Source organism: Scardinius erythrophthalmus (assembly GCF_964197995.2).
Source record: "Scardinius erythrophthalmus genome assembly, chromosome: 3".
NCBI lineage: Eukaryota > Metazoa > Chordata > Actinopteri > Cypriniformes > Leuciscidae > Scardinius > Scardinius erythrophthalmus.
In genome coordinates, this window is record NC_138223.1 from 40,873,558 (window position 1) to 40,894,988 (window position 21,431).

At 37.0% G+C, this 21,431-nt stretch overlaps 1 protein-coding gene across 3 annotated transcripts in view; it reads right to left on the minus strand.

The window, feature by feature from the left end:
- kif16ba (kinesin family member 16Ba) overlaps positions 1-21,431 on the minus strand; it is a 29,542-nt gene that overhangs the window by 1,726 nt on the left and 6,385 nt on the right. Inside the window, exons 7-32 of one of the 3 annotated variants that reach the window (XM_081361938.1) lie at positions 20,626-20,768; positions 20,314-20,482; positions 20,099-20,230; positions 19,359-19,534; positions 19,140-19,205; positions 17,638-17,697; positions 17,418-17,537; positions 17,234-17,285; positions 16,170-16,307; positions 13,748-13,830; positions 13,286-13,374; positions 13,128-13,190; positions 11,872-11,904; positions 11,390-11,443; positions 10,147-10,348; positions 9,627-9,850; positions 8,553-8,937; positions 7,164-7,424; positions 5,188-5,525; positions 4,031-4,189; positions 3,823-3,928; positions 2,796-2,843; positions 1,832-1,876; positions 1,630-1,752; positions 1,402-1,491; positions 5-88 (exon numbers count right to left, since the gene is read on the minus strand). In XM_081361938.1, coding sequence (XP_081218064.1) covers positions 5-88; positions 1,402-1,491; positions 1,630-1,752; positions 1,832-1,876; positions 2,796-2,843; positions 3,823-3,928; positions 4,031-4,189; positions 5,188-5,525; positions 7,164-7,424; positions 8,553-8,937; positions 9,627-9,850; positions 10,147-10,348; positions 11,390-11,443; positions 11,872-11,904; positions 13,128-13,190; positions 13,286-13,374; positions 13,748-13,830; positions 16,170-16,307; positions 17,234-17,285; positions 17,418-17,537; positions 17,638-17,697; positions 19,140-19,205; positions 19,359-19,534; positions 20,099-20,230; positions 20,314-20,482; positions 20,626-20,768 — 3,443 coding nt within the window. The remainder of the gene's footprint in view (positions 1-4; positions 89-1,401; positions 1,492-1,629; positions 1,753-1,831; positions 1,877-2,795; positions 2,844-3,822; positions 3,929-4,030; positions 4,190-5,187; positions 5,526-7,163; positions 7,425-8,552; positions 8,938-9,626; positions 9,851-10,146; positions 10,349-11,389; positions 11,444-11,871; positions 11,905-13,127; positions 13,191-13,285; positions 13,375-13,747; positions 13,831-16,169; positions 16,308-17,233; positions 17,286-17,417; positions 17,538-17,637; positions 17,698-19,139; positions 19,206-19,358; positions 19,535-20,098; positions 20,231-20,313; positions 20,483-20,625; positions 20,769-21,431) is intronic. The other 2 variants (XM_081361939.1, XM_081361940.1) reach the window with 2 other exon arrangements.

Sequence of the window (21,431 nt, forward strand, 5' to 3'; positions counted from 1 at the left end):
TTACCTCCAACTGGTTCCGGCGCTCCGCAATCATTCTTTCGTCTCTGTTTCCAAAAATCTTTTTGGGAGGGAAGGCCAAAGCCGCGAGCTAGAACAAGACATTCACGAGTTAAAATATATATTCCATAGTTGGGTGAATCTCACGAAAACAAGGCAAGATTATATTTAAATAAAATCAAGTGGGGAAAAAAATGAATGGATGATCTTACTGTATATTTCCTTAGAGCAAAATATTTAATCATTTTGGTGTTCTATATATTTATAGGAATGATAACATTTTATAAATATTACATATATACATATAAATATTTAAAATAATGATAAAAAAAAAAATGGACAGGTTACATGAATAAATTTGATCTAAAATCGGTTTAATCTTTTGCATTTATCTAGAACAACCTGTAATGCATTAAGCTTATTGCATGAAAATAATGCATAAATAAATCAAAATAAATGTATGGTCCGAAAAATGTGCTTAACTTTTCTTTAAGCATAATATTTAATTATTTTGGGTTGAAATACATTCATTCAAATAATAATAATCATTAAAAATTTACAATTATTACAATTATTAGCCACTCCGCATTTTTACTGGCTACAATTTTGACATCGATACCATGGGGAAAAGCTGCCATTTAGATATTTTTAATATTATCTTAAAATTTGGCAGCAGGAATATTAGGCTGCTGTCACTTTAAGACCTGACGCACACATCCATTATACTGTTACACATGCGTTTTCTTTCTCAACTGTTTACATTCACTTAAAACATAACTGTGTTTACGTGAATGCCAGGACTGCCATTTTGAGTGTATTTGACTGTTTAAGCGCAATAAGCAGTGAAAAATAACTCCGTTTAGTGCTGAGAGGCGACTTTATGTGCCGCACTTTAGGTGAGAGCACAAAATCTGCGGGAATGAGTACAGTTATGCGCAATATGTGCAATCACACACTGAAATTCAAGCCCTGTAACAGCAACACTATTCATCTGGAGCAAATGAAAGGAGTGAGTGAGTGGAGGCGGGTTTATCGGAGAGATTAGAGAGAGAGAGAAAGAGCAGCTGGTCTCGTGTATCTATTCTGCGGAAAATGAGTATTAAAAGCGTTTCAGATATTTCAGTATTGATATGTATTGAAAAAAAATCGATATTTTTTGACAACACTACATTGCACTTTATTATTTCAGATGCTTTTTTAAAAGACTACAATTGAAAAATGTATGTATTATATATAAAATTCAACCCGCCAAAGTGGCTATAGGAGTGACTGCATTACACACCACTGTAAATACACCTGCATTTGGCAGGTGTTAATGTCAAGCCCAGATTCCAGGTTTATATTTCATCAGTACGTGCACTCTCTGGGATTCAAACCCATAACATGTGTCCATGTAGGTCATACCTCTGGATATTTCAGCTTCAGAGACTTGTGCATCTCCCGAAAACGACTGTATCTTCTAAACACCGTCCACGTTTCATCCAAAACAGTGATCTGAACACAGACGCAAAACACCAAGTCATCAAAGATTTTCATGTACAGAGATTTTTTATTCAGTGGAGGTCGCCGGTTGGTCAATTCGACAATTCTCATAGATAATGCACCGACTGAGACTATAAAACGCAGACAAACCTTGACTTCAAACTCGAAGTGTTCGTCTTTGCCTTGTCCGCACAGGACGTGACGTGGAATACTGATCTTCACAGGATCTTTAAGATTCTCTGGACTCGGATCCAGGGGAATGGACACCAGTCGCTGTGGAAAGACGGCCAGTGACGGTCAGAAAACATGCTAATGAAATATCATTCCCTAAACACTTACAGTAAGATCATACCTCGTATTTCAGTTTGCGTGGATCCAAGCGTTTTTTATCGCTGTCCTGAGAGATTGAAATTGAGTTTATTAGGGTCACAAAATTACACATAACTCAACGGAGCTGATTTCAGGGGTCAAGCGAGTACTTGTTTCTCATTTCGTATGAATAGCTATGTTTCCATCCAATGTTGCAAATTTAACTTGGAATTAAAGTGGAATATCGCTTCTGGAAGGGAATTAAACCAAATCATTCTGATGACAGACTTTGGCTCAGGGATTTCAGAACGTCCAAACCAACATCTTTGGTCAGTCCAGTTATCCAATCACATCCTCTGTTGAGGCAAAGTCACATGAGTTTTTTGTTTCCATCGTAGTTCACTTCTTATCGGATCTTTTTTTTTATCCGACTCAATTGAGCACATACATTTTTTATGCCCATTTTTAGAATTTATGCGCATCTTGGTATTTCCATCCAGTGTTTTTATGCAATATCCCAAAATTTCCATAAAAATAGATGGATGGAAACAGTGAATGTGATTTAAACTAGTAGAACATGTTCTTGGATCAACATCTTTGTTGATCCTGGAAAAAGATTCCAATCAACCAATCAGATTTGAGGGATAAGTCTACAGTTAATGTCAAGTTTAGGCTTACAACAAGGGTTAGGTGCTTCTACATCAGTGTTATTCACCTATCATTTCCCTCTGATTTTAGGAATAAGTTATGGGTTGGGTTAGGACTTGGAAACATGTTGATCTAGGAACATGTCTGGGAACAGAAAAAAAAAAATCATTGCAGCAACAGCAAATGCATCTATCCAAGAAATCGGTGGGCAGGCTGCATGCTCCCAAAGTGGAAAACCGCAGAGGAAACACCCAATCTACTGACATCAGAGATTGTGAGCAATATGCAAATCATTAAGGCTGGATCATGCAAATCACAGCCCACTCAGATGGTGCTGATTGGCTGAGGCCTGTGCTTACCTCATCCGTCAATCTAACAGAGCTACCGTCACTATCCTGCTCCTCCTCCTGTAGAGTTAAACAACTGTGTTGGTGCCAAAAATAATGTGTCTCTTGTGCACGACTAGGGAGACATTAAACTATTTTCCCACAATGTGTGCCTGCACAGAAATCTCTGTGGATAAACGTTAAAAGCTTTGGCTAATTTGATTGTCTTTCCCTTATAATAAGTTTGCAAAGTTGTCACAAATCTGTTTTTTGCATTGTCATTATGGTTTATGGAGTGTAGACTGATGTGAAAAAAAAAAAGTTATTTAAAGTAGTTTAACATAAGGCAGCAACATAACAAAATGTGAAAAAAAAATGAAGGTGTACGAATACTTTCGCAAGGCACTGAATACATATATACATCTCTCTCTCTCTCTCTCTCTCTCTCTCTCTCTCTCTCTCTCTCTCTCTCTCTCTCTCTCTCTCTCTCTCTCTCTCTCTCTCTCTCTCTCTCTCTCTCTCTCTCTCTCTCTCTCTCTCTCTCTCTCTCTATATATATATATATACTGTATATATATATATATATATATATATATATATATATATATATATTAGTGCGTGCATAATTATTAGGCAATTCAATATACCGATCTTTTTTTTTCAAGCAAAAAACACATTTTTTTTGTAAACTACATCAAACTTAATAACTACTATTCATTTTGTATATAATCATTGTTAATGTTGATATATATATAATTGTTAACAAGGACTAGAAGCGAAAAAAATCAAGAAAAAAATGGGCTAAAAAAAGAGATTTAACACACTGAAAAGTCAAAAATTATTAAATGCCCATGAGAAGGATGCAATACTAATAAAAATTGAAAAATTAAAGTGTGACCATAGGACAAGAAATGCTCATTGGGGTAACAGGGTCACACAAAACAACCAGACGAATATTGACTGCAAAAGACTTTCTGGTGGTTTCACACTTAATTCCTAGTCTCCAGACTATAGCTGTTGCAGTTTAAAGTGAGTGAGTGTTCGAGCTGTAGTCATATACCTGCAGTGAGTCTGAGGACAGCGAGAGCGTGTTGTTGTTCTCTCTGTTCAGCAGGTTCAGTTCCTGCAGCCTCCGCTGCACCTCTTCTTCAATATACATGTTTATCCTGAAGGAGAAACGAGTCATTAAAGGAACAGTCCAGCATTGCTTGGCCAAATCACAAGCGAGCAGTAAAACTGTGTTCGAGAGCACTGAGCAGCGCGCGCACCTCTCGTCTCCCACAGACAGTACGCTGGGGAGGGTCTGCATGGGGCTGACGGGCGACTGGTTCACATTGTTCTTTTCCTCTCCGCTCACGCTCAGACTGCGCACACTTCCTTCACTCTCACTGATCCTCTGCTTCAGCTGGGCAATCTCTCGCTCCATCCTGACAAACATCCACAATAAAATCAGAAGGATAAGAGCTCTGGATTTATCACATTCATTTCTAGAGACCCCTGGGGGCCGCAAGGGGGTCCTAGGGTTCGAGTTTGTTTTTATTTATTTTTAAAGTACATTTTTTGAGGCTGTTATAGTTCATGTCTGCACTTAAAATCTTAATTAAATATTATATGCTTAGCGTGATTATTTTTAACTAAATTTAATAGTATTCCATCCAGCTTTCTAAAGACCGGTCGGAAATTTGTTAATTTATTACAATTAATAAGACAATAATTATAATTATTTTACTTTTATTTTTTTTTTTGTATTCTAAATATTTTTTTTTAGGGGGGGGGGGGGGGCAATTTAAGTGTCAATTTCAGAAACACTTGTCAATTTAATAAAAAGTAAATATTTTCCAGGTAATATTTTAATAATTTATTTTAGTATACTGACTACTAAAAGCTAATTATTTCATTTTGCAAACAATTATTTGATCAGCTGTCTTTATAACCTCACATTTACTTTTATTATGTTCTCATATTTGCATTTTTTTTTTTGTTGTTGCAAATACCATGTATTCATACATATACATATACATATATATACATACATACACAGTATATATATATATATATATATATATATATATATATATATTGAAAACATATAAACATATATATTGTCTTGATGCTTATGGGTGGTTTATATTTATGTATATTTATTCAAATTATTATACATTTATGTTTGTATTTTTGAGGATTTATGTGAGTGGTCTGGCATGAACACTTTCATAATGGGATTAATAAAGTTGTTACCATTACCTTAATCATATTCCTACACAGTACAAATGGATTTTTATACATAAAAATATACAGCTCAGCTACCTTTATATTTATGAGCAGGGTCCCACAAGAGGATCATTGTATTTGAGGGTCTTTCACATCACAAAGTTTGAAAAGGAAACCCCCAGTGCTAGTGTGCTCCTAAAAAACAAGTCCTCACCTGTCCTGGTCCGGATCTTGTGTTCCTGTAAACTTGGAAGTGCTCTGTCCCAGTGCGGACTGTGACCTCTTGCGGGGCCCTTCAGGGTCCGGCTCCAGGCTGAGGCTCCTGCGATAGGCCGAGTGTTTCCGCTCCAGACGCGCGACCGCCTGCTCCAGAGCCTCCCGCTGCTGTTTCTCCCTCCACTCCAGGATCTCCTTCTCCTTCCTGCGAACCTTCTCCTCCTGTCGGGCCACGTTTGCAGTGAACTCGTACGACTGCTGCAGCTGCTGCAACTGCTCTGCGCTCGCGCTGTACTGAGACAAGCGCTCCTCCTTCTCCTCCAGCTCCTTCTCAACCTGCAGAGAGGAAACACACAGCAGAGAAAGATGAAGGACAGGTTGTGAGATGCTGCTACTGAAACAAGTGCTTAGGGTGAAAAAAAATCTAGGGTTTAAATAAGTTAAACAAGTCTCTAATATTCTGGTATCCAGATATTGCTCAACTTCCTCCTTCAATGTAAGTCTACAGGAATTGTTACTCTCATTTTATCTATAGCCAGATGAAAATTATATATGTCTGGTCACTGTAAAAAACAAACAAACAAAAAAAAACCTTCTAAACCACCAGCATGATTTGAGGTATTATCATTCATGCCTGTAGAGTTTGCTCAAATGCCATGCTGGGATTTGTAGGTAAACTAGAATGATGACTCTAATGATTTGGTGAATCAGTTTTTTTTGGAACTGATTCATTTCAATGAAGTTGTGTTTTGCCACACTGACATAACATGAATCCATTACTTGTTGGAAAAACAGGACAAAAATAATGGACAAGCGAGACAGTTTTGAAAACAGCTGAACGTCTGTTTCTAAATTCACAAAACTATTTCAGCAATATTAGTGATTTTTGTATCATTATATACTATTATAGTGTTTAATATTTTGAATTAGCTTTTCTTGTTTATATTTTCAGTTTTCATTTAAATTTTAGCTTTTAGTAATTTTGTGCTTTTGTTACTTTTATTAATTTTTAATATTTCTATTTAGCTTTATTTTTATTTCTGTTTTAGTTTTAATCATTTTACTACTTCAACTTCAACCAAGACAACATTTCAGTTTAAAGTTTAAAGCTAGGGTAGGCAACTTTCGGAGAAGGCTAGCAATTAGCAAGTTAGCTTTGAAAGCATGAGATCCCACCCTCCCTTCAGAGCGCCTCCAAAACCATGCCTCCTTCAAAACACATGAACTTGAACACACACAGCCAGAGCAAAAGTGTCACAAGAGACAGCGTTAAACTACCTCAAGTTTCAAAGCAAATAACATTACAATAATAATGAACAAATAACTTAAACAGGTCTGACCTGTACCACCTGACTGCTGCAGATTCATTTCAGTGTTGATAGTGTTGACACAGAAACGCATAAATTCGAGTCATAAACTGATCTGAGTATATATAACGTCACAGGTTTCCATGTCTTCCAAATTACAGCAGTTATGGTGTGAAGTGAACGCAGCATCAGCTGGTAGTTTTGGTTCAGGAGGAACTGTAAAAGGCGGCTGGTGTTTCGTTTGCGCTGCTCAGTGACTGACGTCTGTCTAATTCTACATAGCATTAAATGCACTGATGACGTGTGATATGATGAGGTGTGAGTAAACAAATATGATGATATATGATGAGGTGTGGAAATACATACACTGATAGGCAGGTAGGACATTGTTTCATCACATTCAGACCAAATTCAATGATTGAACAAACATTTTATGGTCCCAAGCTTCCACAGATGATATATTTACATATAAATACATTTAGACCACTTAATGTAGTGATTGCTATCAGGATGTGGACTTTCAACCAGCATAACAAAAAATGTTTCTGGAACAAATCACCTATACCCTGCCTTTAAGTTATTTAAATAGCAAAAAAAATGCAGCTTATTCTGGCCGAGTAGCGTCAAGATGAGACCATCTGACGGACCAGAGTTTTGAGTGTGTTACCTGATACAGAGTCTCGTCCAGTTCTTTGTCCATTTCTTCTGAACTTCTGTCCAAACCAGGAGAGCCTGTTCCCCCTCTCGCTCGCTCCAGGAGCTCACTGGCTCTCTGGCGCTCCTCGGAGACAGCGGGGAGCTGTTTCTCACGGAGAGATAGGAGCTGTCTCTCTTTAAACTGCAGCCTGTGTTCGGCCTGCTGGATCAGAGCCTCCTCCTGACCCAGAGAGGACACGTCCTGAACGCCACGGTCCATCACGTCACGGACCTGCAAAGAGGAGAACAGCATGAGACGCAGCGAATCGCCAGATTCCATTCCATTTTAAATCTAATATTGATCTGATTTAATTATTTGATTATAAAGTTCAATTTACTCACATTTGAAAGAAATTTTCTTTCTAATAATGCTTTAAATGATTCACTTTTTCAGACTGATTCAAACCGGTAACTCGTCTTAGTGAAATATTTATTATGACTCAATATTATGACTCACACATGTTAGTAATTTGTTTCAGGAATAGGGCTACAAGAGAGTAAAAGAGTCATTTGTTCGAGAACTGGCCTTCACAGGTCACACTATTTCATGAGATTAAAAGAAAAACAACAAGAAAGAAAGAAAAATTAAGAAAAATCAGCAACATTACCATATTAATGTTACCATATTAAACAGTATTTAAGTGCCACACTATTATCCCAATAGTTAAAAGGTTAATTCACCCAAAAAGGTAAATTCGGTCATTAATTACTCACCCTCATGTCGTTCCAACCCCGTAAGACCTTCGTTTATCTTTGGAACACGAATTAAGATATTTTTGAGGAAATCCGAGTTTCTGTCCATCTCATAGGCAGCAGCGTCATTGCAACTTTCAAGGCCCAGAAAGGTAGTAAAGACATCATTAAAATAGTCCATGTGACTACAGTAGTTCAGTGAAAATTCTGTCTGCAAATAATAAGCATGCAGTTAACACTATGTCAACAGTGTAGGAGAATGACATGGAAGAGAAGAAATTGTTGAATAAAGTCGTTATTTTAGGGGGTTTTGTGCACAAAAAGCTTCATACATTAAGGTTGAACCACTGTAGTCACATAGACTATTTTAACAATATCATTAATAACTTTCTGGGCCTTGAAAGTTGCAATGACGTTGCTGCTTATGGGTGGTTCAGAAACCTCTCGGATTTCATCAAAAATATCTTAATTTGTGTTCCAAAGATGAACGAAAGTCTTACGGGTTTGGAACGACATGAGGGTGAGTAATTAATGACAGAATTATAATTTTGGGTGAACTAAACCTTTAAAGACAACACTCTAGATAATAAACAATTAAAAACGACAGGCCTGTTCGAATTCGTTTTCCTCTGGTTTCAGTGAGCTTTTGAAATACGGACAGCTCTACCTGTCTCTGTTTGTCCTTGTGCGCGTGCAGCAACAGGCCGAGAGACGTGCGCTCACTGGCCACCTCCCGTTGCAGTCGCTCCTCCTGCTGGATCAGCGACTCCTCCAGCAAACCCAGCTCCTCCACCTGCATCTGCTTGAAATGTTCATAGCCTGCCTGCGCACTCCTGCGGGCCTCCTCCCCGCTCTCCTCCTCCCCATCGATGCGCGCCTCCTTGGCTCTGAGCAGCTCCTCCCTGAGCTCGGTGAGCGCCCGCCTCTCCTCCTCCAGTCGTCGAGCTTCATCAGGAGTGAGCAGGACAGACGCCTCCTCGCTGCGCTCCCTCAGCTGCTCCTCCAGACGCCCCACCAGACTCAGCTGCTCCTTCTCACGCTCCTCTAGACGCCTGGAAGACATTCAGTCCGACACGCTTGCAAAAGTAGGCACTCCATATATTAAAAAAATCTAAATTTAAATAAATTTTTAAATGTATGATATCTTTATAATATAACATTTCCAATATAACTTTATAATGATTATAACTTTAACAAATAAAAGTAACGACATATAATTAAATAATACACACACATAATTATTATTTTCATAAATAACTTAATTTAATTTAATAATTTATACTAAAAATATTATGTGATATTAATATTACTGTGTATATACATTTTAAAATAATATGATTATACTTATAATAGTTTTATTAGTTAAATTTACTTTTACATAACACTACATTTAAATATATATATTTAAATGTAGTTATATAAAAGTAAATATAATAGTTTTATTAGTGTGTATATATATATATATATATATATATAATTTAATTATTTTATCAATTTAATTATTTAAAATATTATAATAATTAAATAAAATAATTTATACTACTCATATTATTATTAGTTTTATTTTTGTAAAGTTAAAAAAAATTTAAATCAATGATTTACATTTTTAAATAATTAAAAACAAAGCTTTTCTGCAATTTAGTTTGGATTGCTTTCACTCTTATACTGAGACTAGTTGAATAATTAAAAATATTTTCCAAGCTAGGCATTAACAGCAGGTAAAAGTATTTCTCTTTTTCACCTGCGTTCTAGCTGGAGTTTGACGGCCTGCTCCTCCCGCTCTCTTTTGAGCCGCTCCAGCTCACGAAAGAGCTCGGTTTGTTCCGCTTGCTCTCGCTGGGCCTGAGTCTTTTCTTCCTCCTCCAGATCTTCCTCCTGCACCTCCTTCTCCTCCAGCTTCTGCTTCGGTTGTAATCTCCTCTGCTTCTGCTGTTCCTGCTCCTTCTGCTCTCTGTGTCTCTCCTCCTGAACAAAACAGACATTAGCATATAAAGAAGTCTGCCTTGACATTCAAAAAATGGTTTATAGGAAAGCACTGTTTCGATTTAAACTCTTGTCTGAGGTGAATTTTGACTCTTAGTGTGTGCAAAAATGCACTAAATGGCAAGGCAAAAACTTACCCAAGTACAAATTAATGCATTTATGTGTTGCCTTGAGGAGAAATAACTGTTAAGATTTTATCAGCAGGAAGAACAGAAGAATTCCATCATTATGGCAATAAAATATTATTGTCTTGTTAACAACCCAAACGGCAGTCTGACCTGGAATCGCTCTTTCTCAGCGATCAAGTCCCTGAGGCGGCTCTCGATGTCCTGACTGCGTCTGCGCAGGCTCTCCTCCTGTCTGCGTATGCGCAGCTGCACCTGCTCGGACTCCTTCCTCTGAGACGCCACCTCCTGCTGCATGCGCTCAAGCTCCGCCTTCTCACACTTCTGCTTCTCCTCCATCTCTTTTATCAGCCGCCTGGACCAAAAGACACAAAGGCAAGGATGGTGATTGGACAGGCAAGGGCCCAAAATTAACCAGTAGTGGGTGAAATTGAATTTACCAGTCATTAATATATATTGCATATCCATAAAACTGTATTTTGCATGATTTTTGTTAGAATTTGCAAAGTATATACCATGAGATTCCGCTGTATATGTAAATGTATTGATGCAGCTCGCTTTTGATAATTTGGAAACACTTTCTCATTTGTTAACATATTTTTACAGCATTTTGTTAATGTTAGTTAAAGTCCCACTGTAGTCAATAATTTTTTCCCTTAAAAATCACCAAAATGACATATTTAAACGTTTTCCCTTTAAAAAAAATTGATTCATGCCTTAAAATAGCTTGAATGTATCTCTACACCCTTGCCTCATTTAATATACGCGGTTCTATGAATATGCAAATGAGCCCCGCCTCCACTCACTCGCACCAGCTCAGAGATCCACTCGTTGACGATCACACGTTGATCTGATTGGTTACAAGGTAGTGTGTGACGTCAGAAACACCAGCAATTTCAAACCGTGTTTTTGAGACTGTCTTTGATATTCACTGCAGTTTTAAGGAGAAAATACTCAGCAATGGTGTCGACTTATGAATTTACACATGGTTTGTCTTAAAGCATAAACATAAACAACATTAAAAGCTTGATTTTCAAAACGGGGACTTTTATAAAAATACAATTTGTTCGTGTTAGTTCACAGTACAGTAAACAAATGTTTTCAGGTAAAACGTTTGATTTTAAATATATATTAGTAAATGTAGAAATTAACATTAACTAAGATTAATAAATGCCGTAGAAGTATTGCTTATTGTTAGTTCATGTTAACTAAAGTAGTTAACTAATAATAACAAAAACATTATTGTAAAGTGTTACCGACAATTGTGTATTTGCATAAGTTAATTTGGATAAAATGCTAAATTAACTGTAAATTAGCGGGCAGGACTGCTTTATGTCAATTACGTTTCACTGGAGTGTTTTGCATATATTAATATTTGATAAGTCACAAGACACACCTTTTAGTTTCCAGTTTTTCCAGTTCTTCTCTTTGCTGCCTCTCAAACTCCAGTCTGGAACATTTAAGACATAATAAGTTTCCACCTTTAGAACACACACACACACACACACACACACACACACACACACACACACACACACACACACACACACACACACACACACACACACACCACAGCAAACTCACACCAGCGCATGGGATGAGGGTCTGCATTATTATGAGCATCCATCAGTCACAATGCATGCGCTGCAACTATAAGCACATGCTGCAGAACACACAACAACAACAACAACAACAACAACAAAAAAAGAGATGAAGACACACGTTCAACTAAAGTATTATGAAGATGATGATGTGCTCCTCACAAGCATGATGAACGAGAAATGCAGAGACTGAACCCACACATACTGATGATTAATATATATATATATAAATAACACGACAGTTAATATGAGAACACTAGTTGTGCTTTGGTTCTACCTGAGAAAGATGGGACCCTTTTCAGTGAAGAGACTGCCATGAGGAAAGAGGAAATGTCACCAAATACCGCTGCACAAATCCTAGCTATTAGTCTGAGTTCATTTAATTAAAGACAATTCAAAAGAGTAAATGATGAACAACTCTAAATATTAAAATAAAATAAACACTTAGTTGTGTAAAAATGGAGTGGTTGGCGTTCATTCATGACATGAAGTTGGTGTAGTAGCAGGTCATCGCCCAGACTCATGACATCACAACTGTTAAGGGTTTTACAGGCCAATCATCATGCGCGATTGCAGATCAGAACCTCACCAACAAAACCATCATAAAACTCATTTCTACTGTGCATCCTTCTATTAATCTGACAATGCAAAAAGACAACATGCGTTTTGTTGTTTACTAGGGATGCATCGATATATATGTATATAAAAAAGTCTATAGTTGATAAACCTATGGTGTTTTTTATTATTTTAAACGTGTGTTCTCATTAGAGCAGCCGTGTCCAGCCTAAAATTATACATGCTTGAAATCAGGCATTAAAATATTAAAATATGTACAGCAAAATTGATGCATATGTATTTAGTACTGTTGAAAAAAACACTGTTTTAATTGTAAAAAAAAAGAATTATTTTCATCCATTACTAACCAAATCAAACCACTGGCAATAGTTTAGATTAAAATCAATCATTAAGGTGCAACATCTGCAACGATTCTCAAAAAATTGGTATACAGCCTCTTGTAAACATAATCCTTCTAATATGCTGATTTGCTGCTCAAGAAACATTTTTATTATTATCATGTTGAAAACAAATGTGCTGCTTCATATTTTTGCGGAAACCGTGATACATTTTTCCAGGATTTTTTGATGAATAGAAAGGTTAAAAGAACAGAATTTATTTGAAATATATATTTTTTGTTTTTACTGTCAATTTTTAGCAATACAATGCATCCTTGCTGAATAATATTATTAATAATAAATAAAAAAAAATCTTACTGATACCGAACTCTTGAACAGTAGTGGATATACCAACATTTTATTGGCTGTTGGTGGTCTTTATTGTGTACTTGTCCAATTCATAATTTAAGAATACTTCTAAATATGCGCATTATCCTCCATTGGTAAATACCAATATGGTCACTGATATATCGTGCATCCCTAGTGTCTGTTTTTGGGGAAGGGTCTCTGGTGATCTGGCAAGCGGGGTTTGAATTAGTGTTTTTGTCTGCTGTTTTAATGCACTGGGTATCAGCGGTACCAGCAATGGCGCCGGAGGGCATGAAGAGAGTGGAGGATGGAGAGAGGAGGGAAGAGGAGGCTCCTGGGAAGGAAGAGAGGGAGGAGGGCTGAGGAAGAGGAAGCTACCACTCGCTCTAACGCACAGGTGCACACACACACACACAGGCGATGGCTTACCCGGGGTTATACAGCATGACTGTGGAGAGGTTTTCACAGGATTTGGACAGATCAGACATGGATAAGCTCAGACTGGTTAGGAGGCCGCTCTGGAGAACAGGAAGATTAAAGTCACCATGTAATCAAAATTGTCAATTTTTATTTATTTTATGGAATATTGCAATTTATTATAAATCTGTGCATATCATTATTTTTTTAAATTAAAAAAAAAAAATGTCTTCTCTGATGATGCGTTTACTGGCGTGAGGGCGGAGCCACCTGTCACTCACATGAGATCCACCAATAGCAAACCACAATCATTCAATCAATTCCCTATGGACTAAATCAAGTCCCGCCCTACATCTGTTCTTGTTCAAGCTGCCGTTTCACTTAGACATACGTCACAATAGGGGAAAAAAGACTCTGTTTCACGCCGACTTCAACAAACGTGTGTCTAATGCTTCATGTGTGAATTTCTCTCACCTTTCTCTTCTCTCGTAGTTTAGCCGCCTCTTTAGGATGATTAAATCTGAACATATTGGTTCTGCCGAGGAGAATGACAGCACCTGAGAAACACAAATGCACTTATTAAAGTGCTGTTTAGGGAAAGACACTAACGCGAAACTAGGGCTGCAACTAACGATTATTTTGATAATCGATTAATCGGACAATTATTTTTTCGATTAATCGATTAATCGGATAGGGTTTTTTTAAAATTCAATTTGATTTTTGTTTATAACTAAATAAAACCCTAAATCAGGGTATTTATGTGTAAAAGTGTACTTTAAAAAGTGCAAAAGCCACACATTGAGTTTTACTAATATAATCTTTAATTTTTACATTTTAAACCCCAAACACAAAAGTTTGTCCAGTTTTTAAACAGTAAAACTTCTTTAAATATCCAAAATATATATTTATATATAAACAAAACAAAATATTGAGTTGCGCTGCTCATATAAACTTCACATTATGAAATTAGGACACAAACATGTTTGTAATAAGATATTAAGCAGCAGATTTTGAATTCCAATGTAGAATGCGATCTGTTATTTCTTGATAACAGGCCGCTGCGAAGTATAACACACCAGAAAAACAGAGCGTTGCTATGGACGCAGGATTCTAACCGTAGAGACGGAACGGACTATTTTCTTTAGCGGAAGCAATACAATCATTTTTAAATCAATAAACTCCTTTTTAAATCAATATTTTGTGTAAAATAATTGATTTATTTGGTGGGTAGCCATGTAATAAGCGGGATTATCCCTTACATAGTAGACAAATGCTATAAAAAGAGCGGAATGGAGGTACGCAGCTGACAACAGGCTTGGTTAAAAGTTACAGGAAAAATGATGTATTACTGCACAAGCATTCGCTGAAAACCACTGACTACAGTGACTGAAAAACAATATTTTACTGCTGCTGTTATTTAACTGCCTTTATATTTAGTGCTTCACTTTGTAAACACCATTTAATTTAACCTATTTCTGCGGTAGCGCTATTTTAATCCATCACTTATGTTGCGAGCGAACTGATTGCGCAACCTGATGCTCGATACAAAATAGATCTAGTGTGACTGTCCCGAAGTTAGTAAACAAAGCTGTTTACACAGTAGCATTGAATTCAACTAGACTATACCATTTTCACATCTTCATATAATGAGAATATAGTTTTTGCTTGCCGTGCTGATGTTTCTCTCCGATTACTCTCTGCCATTTCGCGTGACTGCGTTGTCATGAAAGTGACGTCATCAGCAACGCTCCCCGTGACGTGAGCAGACCAACTAATCGACAATGACATTCGTTGACAACGATTTTCATAATCGATTATTATCGATTTTATCGATTAGTTGTTGCAGCCCTACGCGAAACTACTGCTTTTTCATGCACTGGTCAATTTTGAGATTTTGGGAATTTTATGAATGCTATTTTGCATTCATAACACGTCTTTCAGACTAGTGGCCAAAAAAACATAATATACATTTAAGAGTTTCTTTTATAACACTTTTTCTATCTGTAGGATTCAATTACAATACATATCTTCGAAGGCTGTTTTCTCAAAATGAGTTTTTAACCAGTACTGAACTACAAAGCTCCCCTTAAACTAGTTTTATTCCCATTTAAATTCTGAAGGTTATTTCAGAGGGGTTTGTTCATGTATAATTCGCCTCATTTATATTACATTTTATTCCTAAAAACATGGTGAAAATGTTTTTTTTTTGTTTCTGGCTGTTGAAAGTATTTTCTGATTTATGGAGAGATAAAAAGAGATCTAAAATCCCCTCTGAATTTTTTTTTATACGTCACCAAAATTAAACAAATTTTGAGCCTAGCTTTATCCAATGTTCAGAATTCTGTTCTGAATTATGCAGGGTCGCAACAAAAAAAAAGTGACATTTTGTTGATTTCGCACTGTATTGAGCGATCGCAGACGCGAAAGACTGGAGGGACTGTATAGACCTTATGTAGCCCCGCCCCTTTTCAGCGCTGCGCTCGTTGTCTTTTGACTTCCGGTTTTATTTTCACAGCGATCTTGCGTATTTATGAATGAGCGGCTCGTTGTAAAATCTTCCCGGTCAACTGACATTTGTTAAGACATCTGGTTTAAACATTACAATCCTCATGATAACTTTCGTTAACTTTATATTAAGTAAATCCACTTCAAAAGCTAATTACTCTTGAACAGCAATGCCATAGGAATATACAGAGCGACTGCAAAAACAAAAGTTCAAAGACAATATTCTAAAGATGGCGGCGCCCTTGTTTCTCTGGTGCGTATATAGTGATGTCTATTGGTTTGAATTTTTACCATATTCACTTGTGGTGTATTGCCTTAGAAAATGAGAATTTTGATTTTATAAGATTGTAGTTTGCAATGTGAGAAAATGGTTTTATTATATATATGTGACCTTGGTTGAGCTGACAGTTCTCAGTGATCTGAACTCCATTGACCGAACACTGAGCATCATTCAGAGGAATGAGAGTGACCGTTCCGTTCCGATTCTCTATCAGACAGTGCTCACTCTCCAGACCCAGACCATGAAGAACTGCACACAGAGAGCGAGAGAGAGAGAGAGAGAGAGAGAGAGAGAGAGAGAGAGAGAGAGAGAGAGAGACACATTTACAAAGGCTTTATGAATGATAATAACAGGGTTGTGCCAATCGAAAATTGCATTTCAATTCAATCTGAAGTTCAATTTAGGCAGCAAACAGGATGCAGAATTATACTTTCAATATTAAAGGGATATTTCACCGCTGGAAAGTTGAATGTGTGTTTAAATTGGGTCATTTATGAAGTAGAAATGTGAAATTATTTTAGAAGTTGGTGTCTTCTAGACTGAGAAAAGCCAGAAAATGTATTTTTGGCTCATGTGGATGAAAGACAACAACTCCCAGAATGCCCTTGCTTCGCTGCCCTACGAGGACACTCCCGAGCCACGCCTACCGGTTACAGAGGGCAGTATCGGAAGAAATGATACAACTAGGCTACTAGTTGACTCGAAACTGAAAAGACGCAGTTTTATCGTGAGATCCCCCTATGGGCGGGTTGAAAACATGCGGAACTAGTTCCTACTACTGGCTGCAGTCTCTCGCCTCTGGACAAAAAAGCCTCAGATGACCGAAATGACGATTTTTGCGTCATCCGAGGTTTTTTTTCCAGACACACAATACAGAAATCTCTCGTCTCAGAGGGACATGAGGGAGGGGAAGCACGGTCATTCGAAAATACTACCGGGTTTCTACTGATACAAAGCTTAATGCTAATCGGTGAAGTATCCCTTTAAGGATATTTAAGGATGGAATTCACATGAAATTGAAAGAAATCTAAAGTAACAAAAATTGATTACATTTTATTTCCGGAAAAATTACATGATATGATGCATAGGATGTTTAAATGGAAAGATAATTTTCAGTAACTGAACTGAAGGAGAGAGAGTTCAGTCAATGAAAACACATAAGACTGCAAACTCACTGATGTCCTGTTCATTAGTGGCGTCAACACGGCCAACGTACGTCCTTCCCTCCTGTAAACAAACACAAGCCAATCACATTCACTCAATACACACTCTTACTGTGAACTACAGGCTGATGAACACATCTAGATGCAGTGGCAGGTGACAATTAGAGCTGACGGCACAAACTCTAATGTTCAGTACCTTTAAATGATAGAGAATGATGCCGGTGCTGAGAAGATCATCATCAATCCCGATAAGATGAGGCAGCTCTGAGTCCAGGATCACTCCGATTCCCTCCTTCCTCAGAGCAAGAGTTTCTTCCTGTTCAACACACACATCATAAACACTCAGCGTCTGGCTCAGTGCATGAGGAGACACACATTAGTGCTGGTGTGACAGCTGTGTGATCACTGCGACAAACCTTCAGGATGTTCTGGGTTTCATTCCATTTGTTCGTCCATTCCTTGGTCAGCTCCAACACCTGCGACAGAAACACATGCTCAAGACTGTGTGTGTGTGTGTGTGTGTGTGTGTGTGTGTGTGTTTCATATCCTGTCAAACGCCAACATTTGATTTCATCACAAGGTATACTGGGCCTTTTATAGTTCGTTTAGAGAATATTGATAGAGAATTTAGAGAATTGATAGAGAATACACAGCATTTATTACAGGGCTTGACAGTGCAAGAATTTCACTCACATTTGCGACTGAAAATAGATGTGGGCAAACTATATATTTGATTATTTAGTAGATTATTTGAGTACCTAAGTAGTAGTAGGTCCCCACGGATATTTAAAAACTTTTATTTTATTTTATTTAAGGTCATTAAAGGTCTTAAATATCTTAAATGGTATGACAAAAGTATTATAATTTTAAGAAGTCTTAAATTTGAGCCAGGACAGCAGGATTTGCGATACGGCTTAATGTGATAATTAAACTTTAAAAGGCAATGATTTCATTAAATAAATGTGAGTGCTGCACATTCAAAGTGAAAACATCACTGTTGCACGTTCAACAGGCTCGTGGTTTCAGAGCAGTTCACAATTAATGAATACTGCACATTTCTGCCAATAGGGGTCAGATTTACTAAACAGGGAATGTTGCTGATATTGATGATAGTCAGTTTTTGACCAACATTTTCCACTTCTGATGTCAATTCTAGCAGGAAATGACTACGGTAGTAATTAAATATTCGCTTAGTTATCACCAAAGCTCGCTCTATTTTGCTGTAGATCATTAAACCGTTACGCTGCCTCAGAAGTCTGTCCGAAATCAGTTTCGTGGGGAACCTTCACGCACAAACGATGCCTAGAAAATCACTGCCTGATAGTGATTGCCTACATTTTCAGATGTAGCCTTTATCTCCCTCATATGTTTTAATGAGCAACTGGATGTTGTAAAGATTTCAAAATAAGAGTCCTAGTGTATTTCAGGCTTGTTTATGATTAAAAGTCCCACATTATGCACACATTTTTTTCTTCTTCTGATTATTATTGGTATTTCAGTTACAAAATAAACTGTTTCTGAAAAACATAATTTCTATCTTCTGCTGAACACAAAAGACGATATTTTGAAGAATGACTATAACCAAACAGTTGATGAACTTCTCTGACTCCTATATTATGGGGGGGAAATACCATGTAACCCTAAATTAAGAAACCTAGTTTGTATTCAAATAAATTAAATAATTTTGCTTGTAAATATCTCCTCTTATCCTTTTAATAAGAAAAAAAAATTCAAATTAGGTCGTATGTTCTGCTTGGGAAAAAGTAAGCATCAAGCCCTGTATTAGCGAACGTTTAGCCTACTGTCCAGCACATTATGGACTTGAGCTTATGACAACGAGTACATTTAGAAAGCGCTTCTTCAGTGCGACGGCTGTTCAGGAGCTGTTGCCATGTGATTATGAAAGTGTGTATGTTACCCTGGCTTCATTATGATGCAGTTCCACCTCCATACTTAACGCCGTGGGGGAATCGAGCAGCGCTATCTGAAAATAACACAATATAATAGCAAATGAAAACAATTATTAAAACTGATACTGCGGTAGGAAGTTAAGATTATTAGACAGTTCCAATATAAGCTAATTAAAAGGCTCATAATCATTTTGGGTAAATACCAACGGTCAAGTTGACGTTCTGACCTGAGTTCCCTGCACGAGCAGCGCCTTCAGCCGAACGATCTCTGCCCGGAGTTCTCGGATAAGTCTAACGTTGGAATCTTCGTTAATCGTGGGTTTGTTGATGATGTTTTTGGCACGGTTAGCGTAGCGCAACGTGCTCAGCGTCTCGCCGTAGTTGACGTCCGCAGGCGATATCGCTGGACAAAAATATTTGCATATATGGTAAGATCTCACAGTAAGGATATGCCTCAGAAATACTCTTTGTATTCATGTTATTATGCATTGCATGTATTCTTATGTTGTTGCTTTTTTAAGCTTGGTTCTTTTTGGTTCAAATTTTGGGGTCAGTAGAATTTTTTTTAAGAAATTGATCATTTTTATTGATCAAATTTCACAAATAAATGCTGTTCTTTTGAACTTTATATTCATCAAAGAATCTTGAAAACATGTTTTTTCAACATTGATAACAATAAGATTTTTTTCTTGAGCATCAAATCAGCATATTAGCAGCTTTGATCACATAGAAAACAGTTATTTTGATTTATTGTGATTTATTTTTCACAAATTTACTGTTTTTGATCAAATAAATGCAGCCTTGATGAGCAAAAGAGACTTATTTCAAAAACATTTAAAAATCTTAGCAACCTCAAACTTTTGAACAGCAGTGTTTATCGCATTTGCATTATGACTCTAAAAAGATCTCTTTTACATAAGATTTAGACATGCACATAAGATTGAGTGTCACATGATTGCTCACTCACTAGCGATCATGATGGTTTTTGAGTTTCCTCCCAGACTGTCCTTCAGGAGCCACGTGAGCACCGAGTCTCTGTAAGGAACAAACACCTGCTTCTTCTTCAAATGACTGTTCCCTCCTTCCTGAGACAGATCAGCTACAAAGAAGAAGGAGCCATCAGAATACCGATCAAAAGAGACTACATCGGTGGCATTTGTTCCACACAACAGTTCCTCTCACCCAAGGCGGAGATGACATTTCCCAGAGTGACCAGTGATTTGTTGATGTTGCCGCCCTCTTTGAGCCGGACACCAGTGGCCCCGGTGGCGTCGGCCCTCTCGCTTCCTGCCAGATCCACCAGATGAATCTTACTGACCGTCTCACTCGGCATCTCAGCATCAAACTTAGCCTGAGAAGAAGCGAATGATTACAAAATGTATGATATTACTGCTTTACTAGCATTTACTAGTATCTCGTATCTTTAGCTGGATGTTTATGCAAATGCACAGTCTATGGCAAAAGGCCACGTGTTCGTGTGTGTGCGTTAGTCACCTGTGTGAAGTTGATGGTGAAGATGGCGTGTGAGCGGCTACTGGTGTCGTTCATGCCGGTGCTGGCTGTGGTGCGGTTGATGTTTCCCGCCTCCATCAGCTCCTCCACATCACTGTAGTTCTGCACCAGGTGCTTTGACAGGTCTGAAACCAGTGAGGAACAACTGTCACGACTCACAGGGGCTAGAGATCCACACACCTTCCAATGCAACTTCAACTGCAATAGTTTATATTTACTTAATATTGCAACACTTAATGCTTACATGATATTGCACCATTTACTCAATATTGCAATATTTACATCATATTTACATAATATTACAATATTTACTCAATGTTTATGTAATGTTTAAATAATACTGCAATATGTATTCAGTACTTACCTAATGTTTACTCAATATTGCAATATTTACATAATATTGACATAATATTACAATATTTACTCAATGTTTATGTAATGTTTAAATAATACTGCAATATGTATTCAATACTTACTCAATATTGCAATATTCACTCAATGTTTACTTAATATTGTAATATTTACTCAATGTTTACTTGATATTGCAACATTTGCATAGTTTACATGATGTTGCAATATTTATTAAATATTTAATATGCGATATTTATTTAATATTTACATAATATTTTAATATTTACTCAATGTTTACTTGATATTGCAAAACTTAAGAAATATTTACTCAATATTGAAAAATTGACTCAATGTTTACTTGATATTGCATAATGTATGCAATATTTACATAATGTTTACATGATATTGCAATATTTTTCTAACTATTTAATATGCAA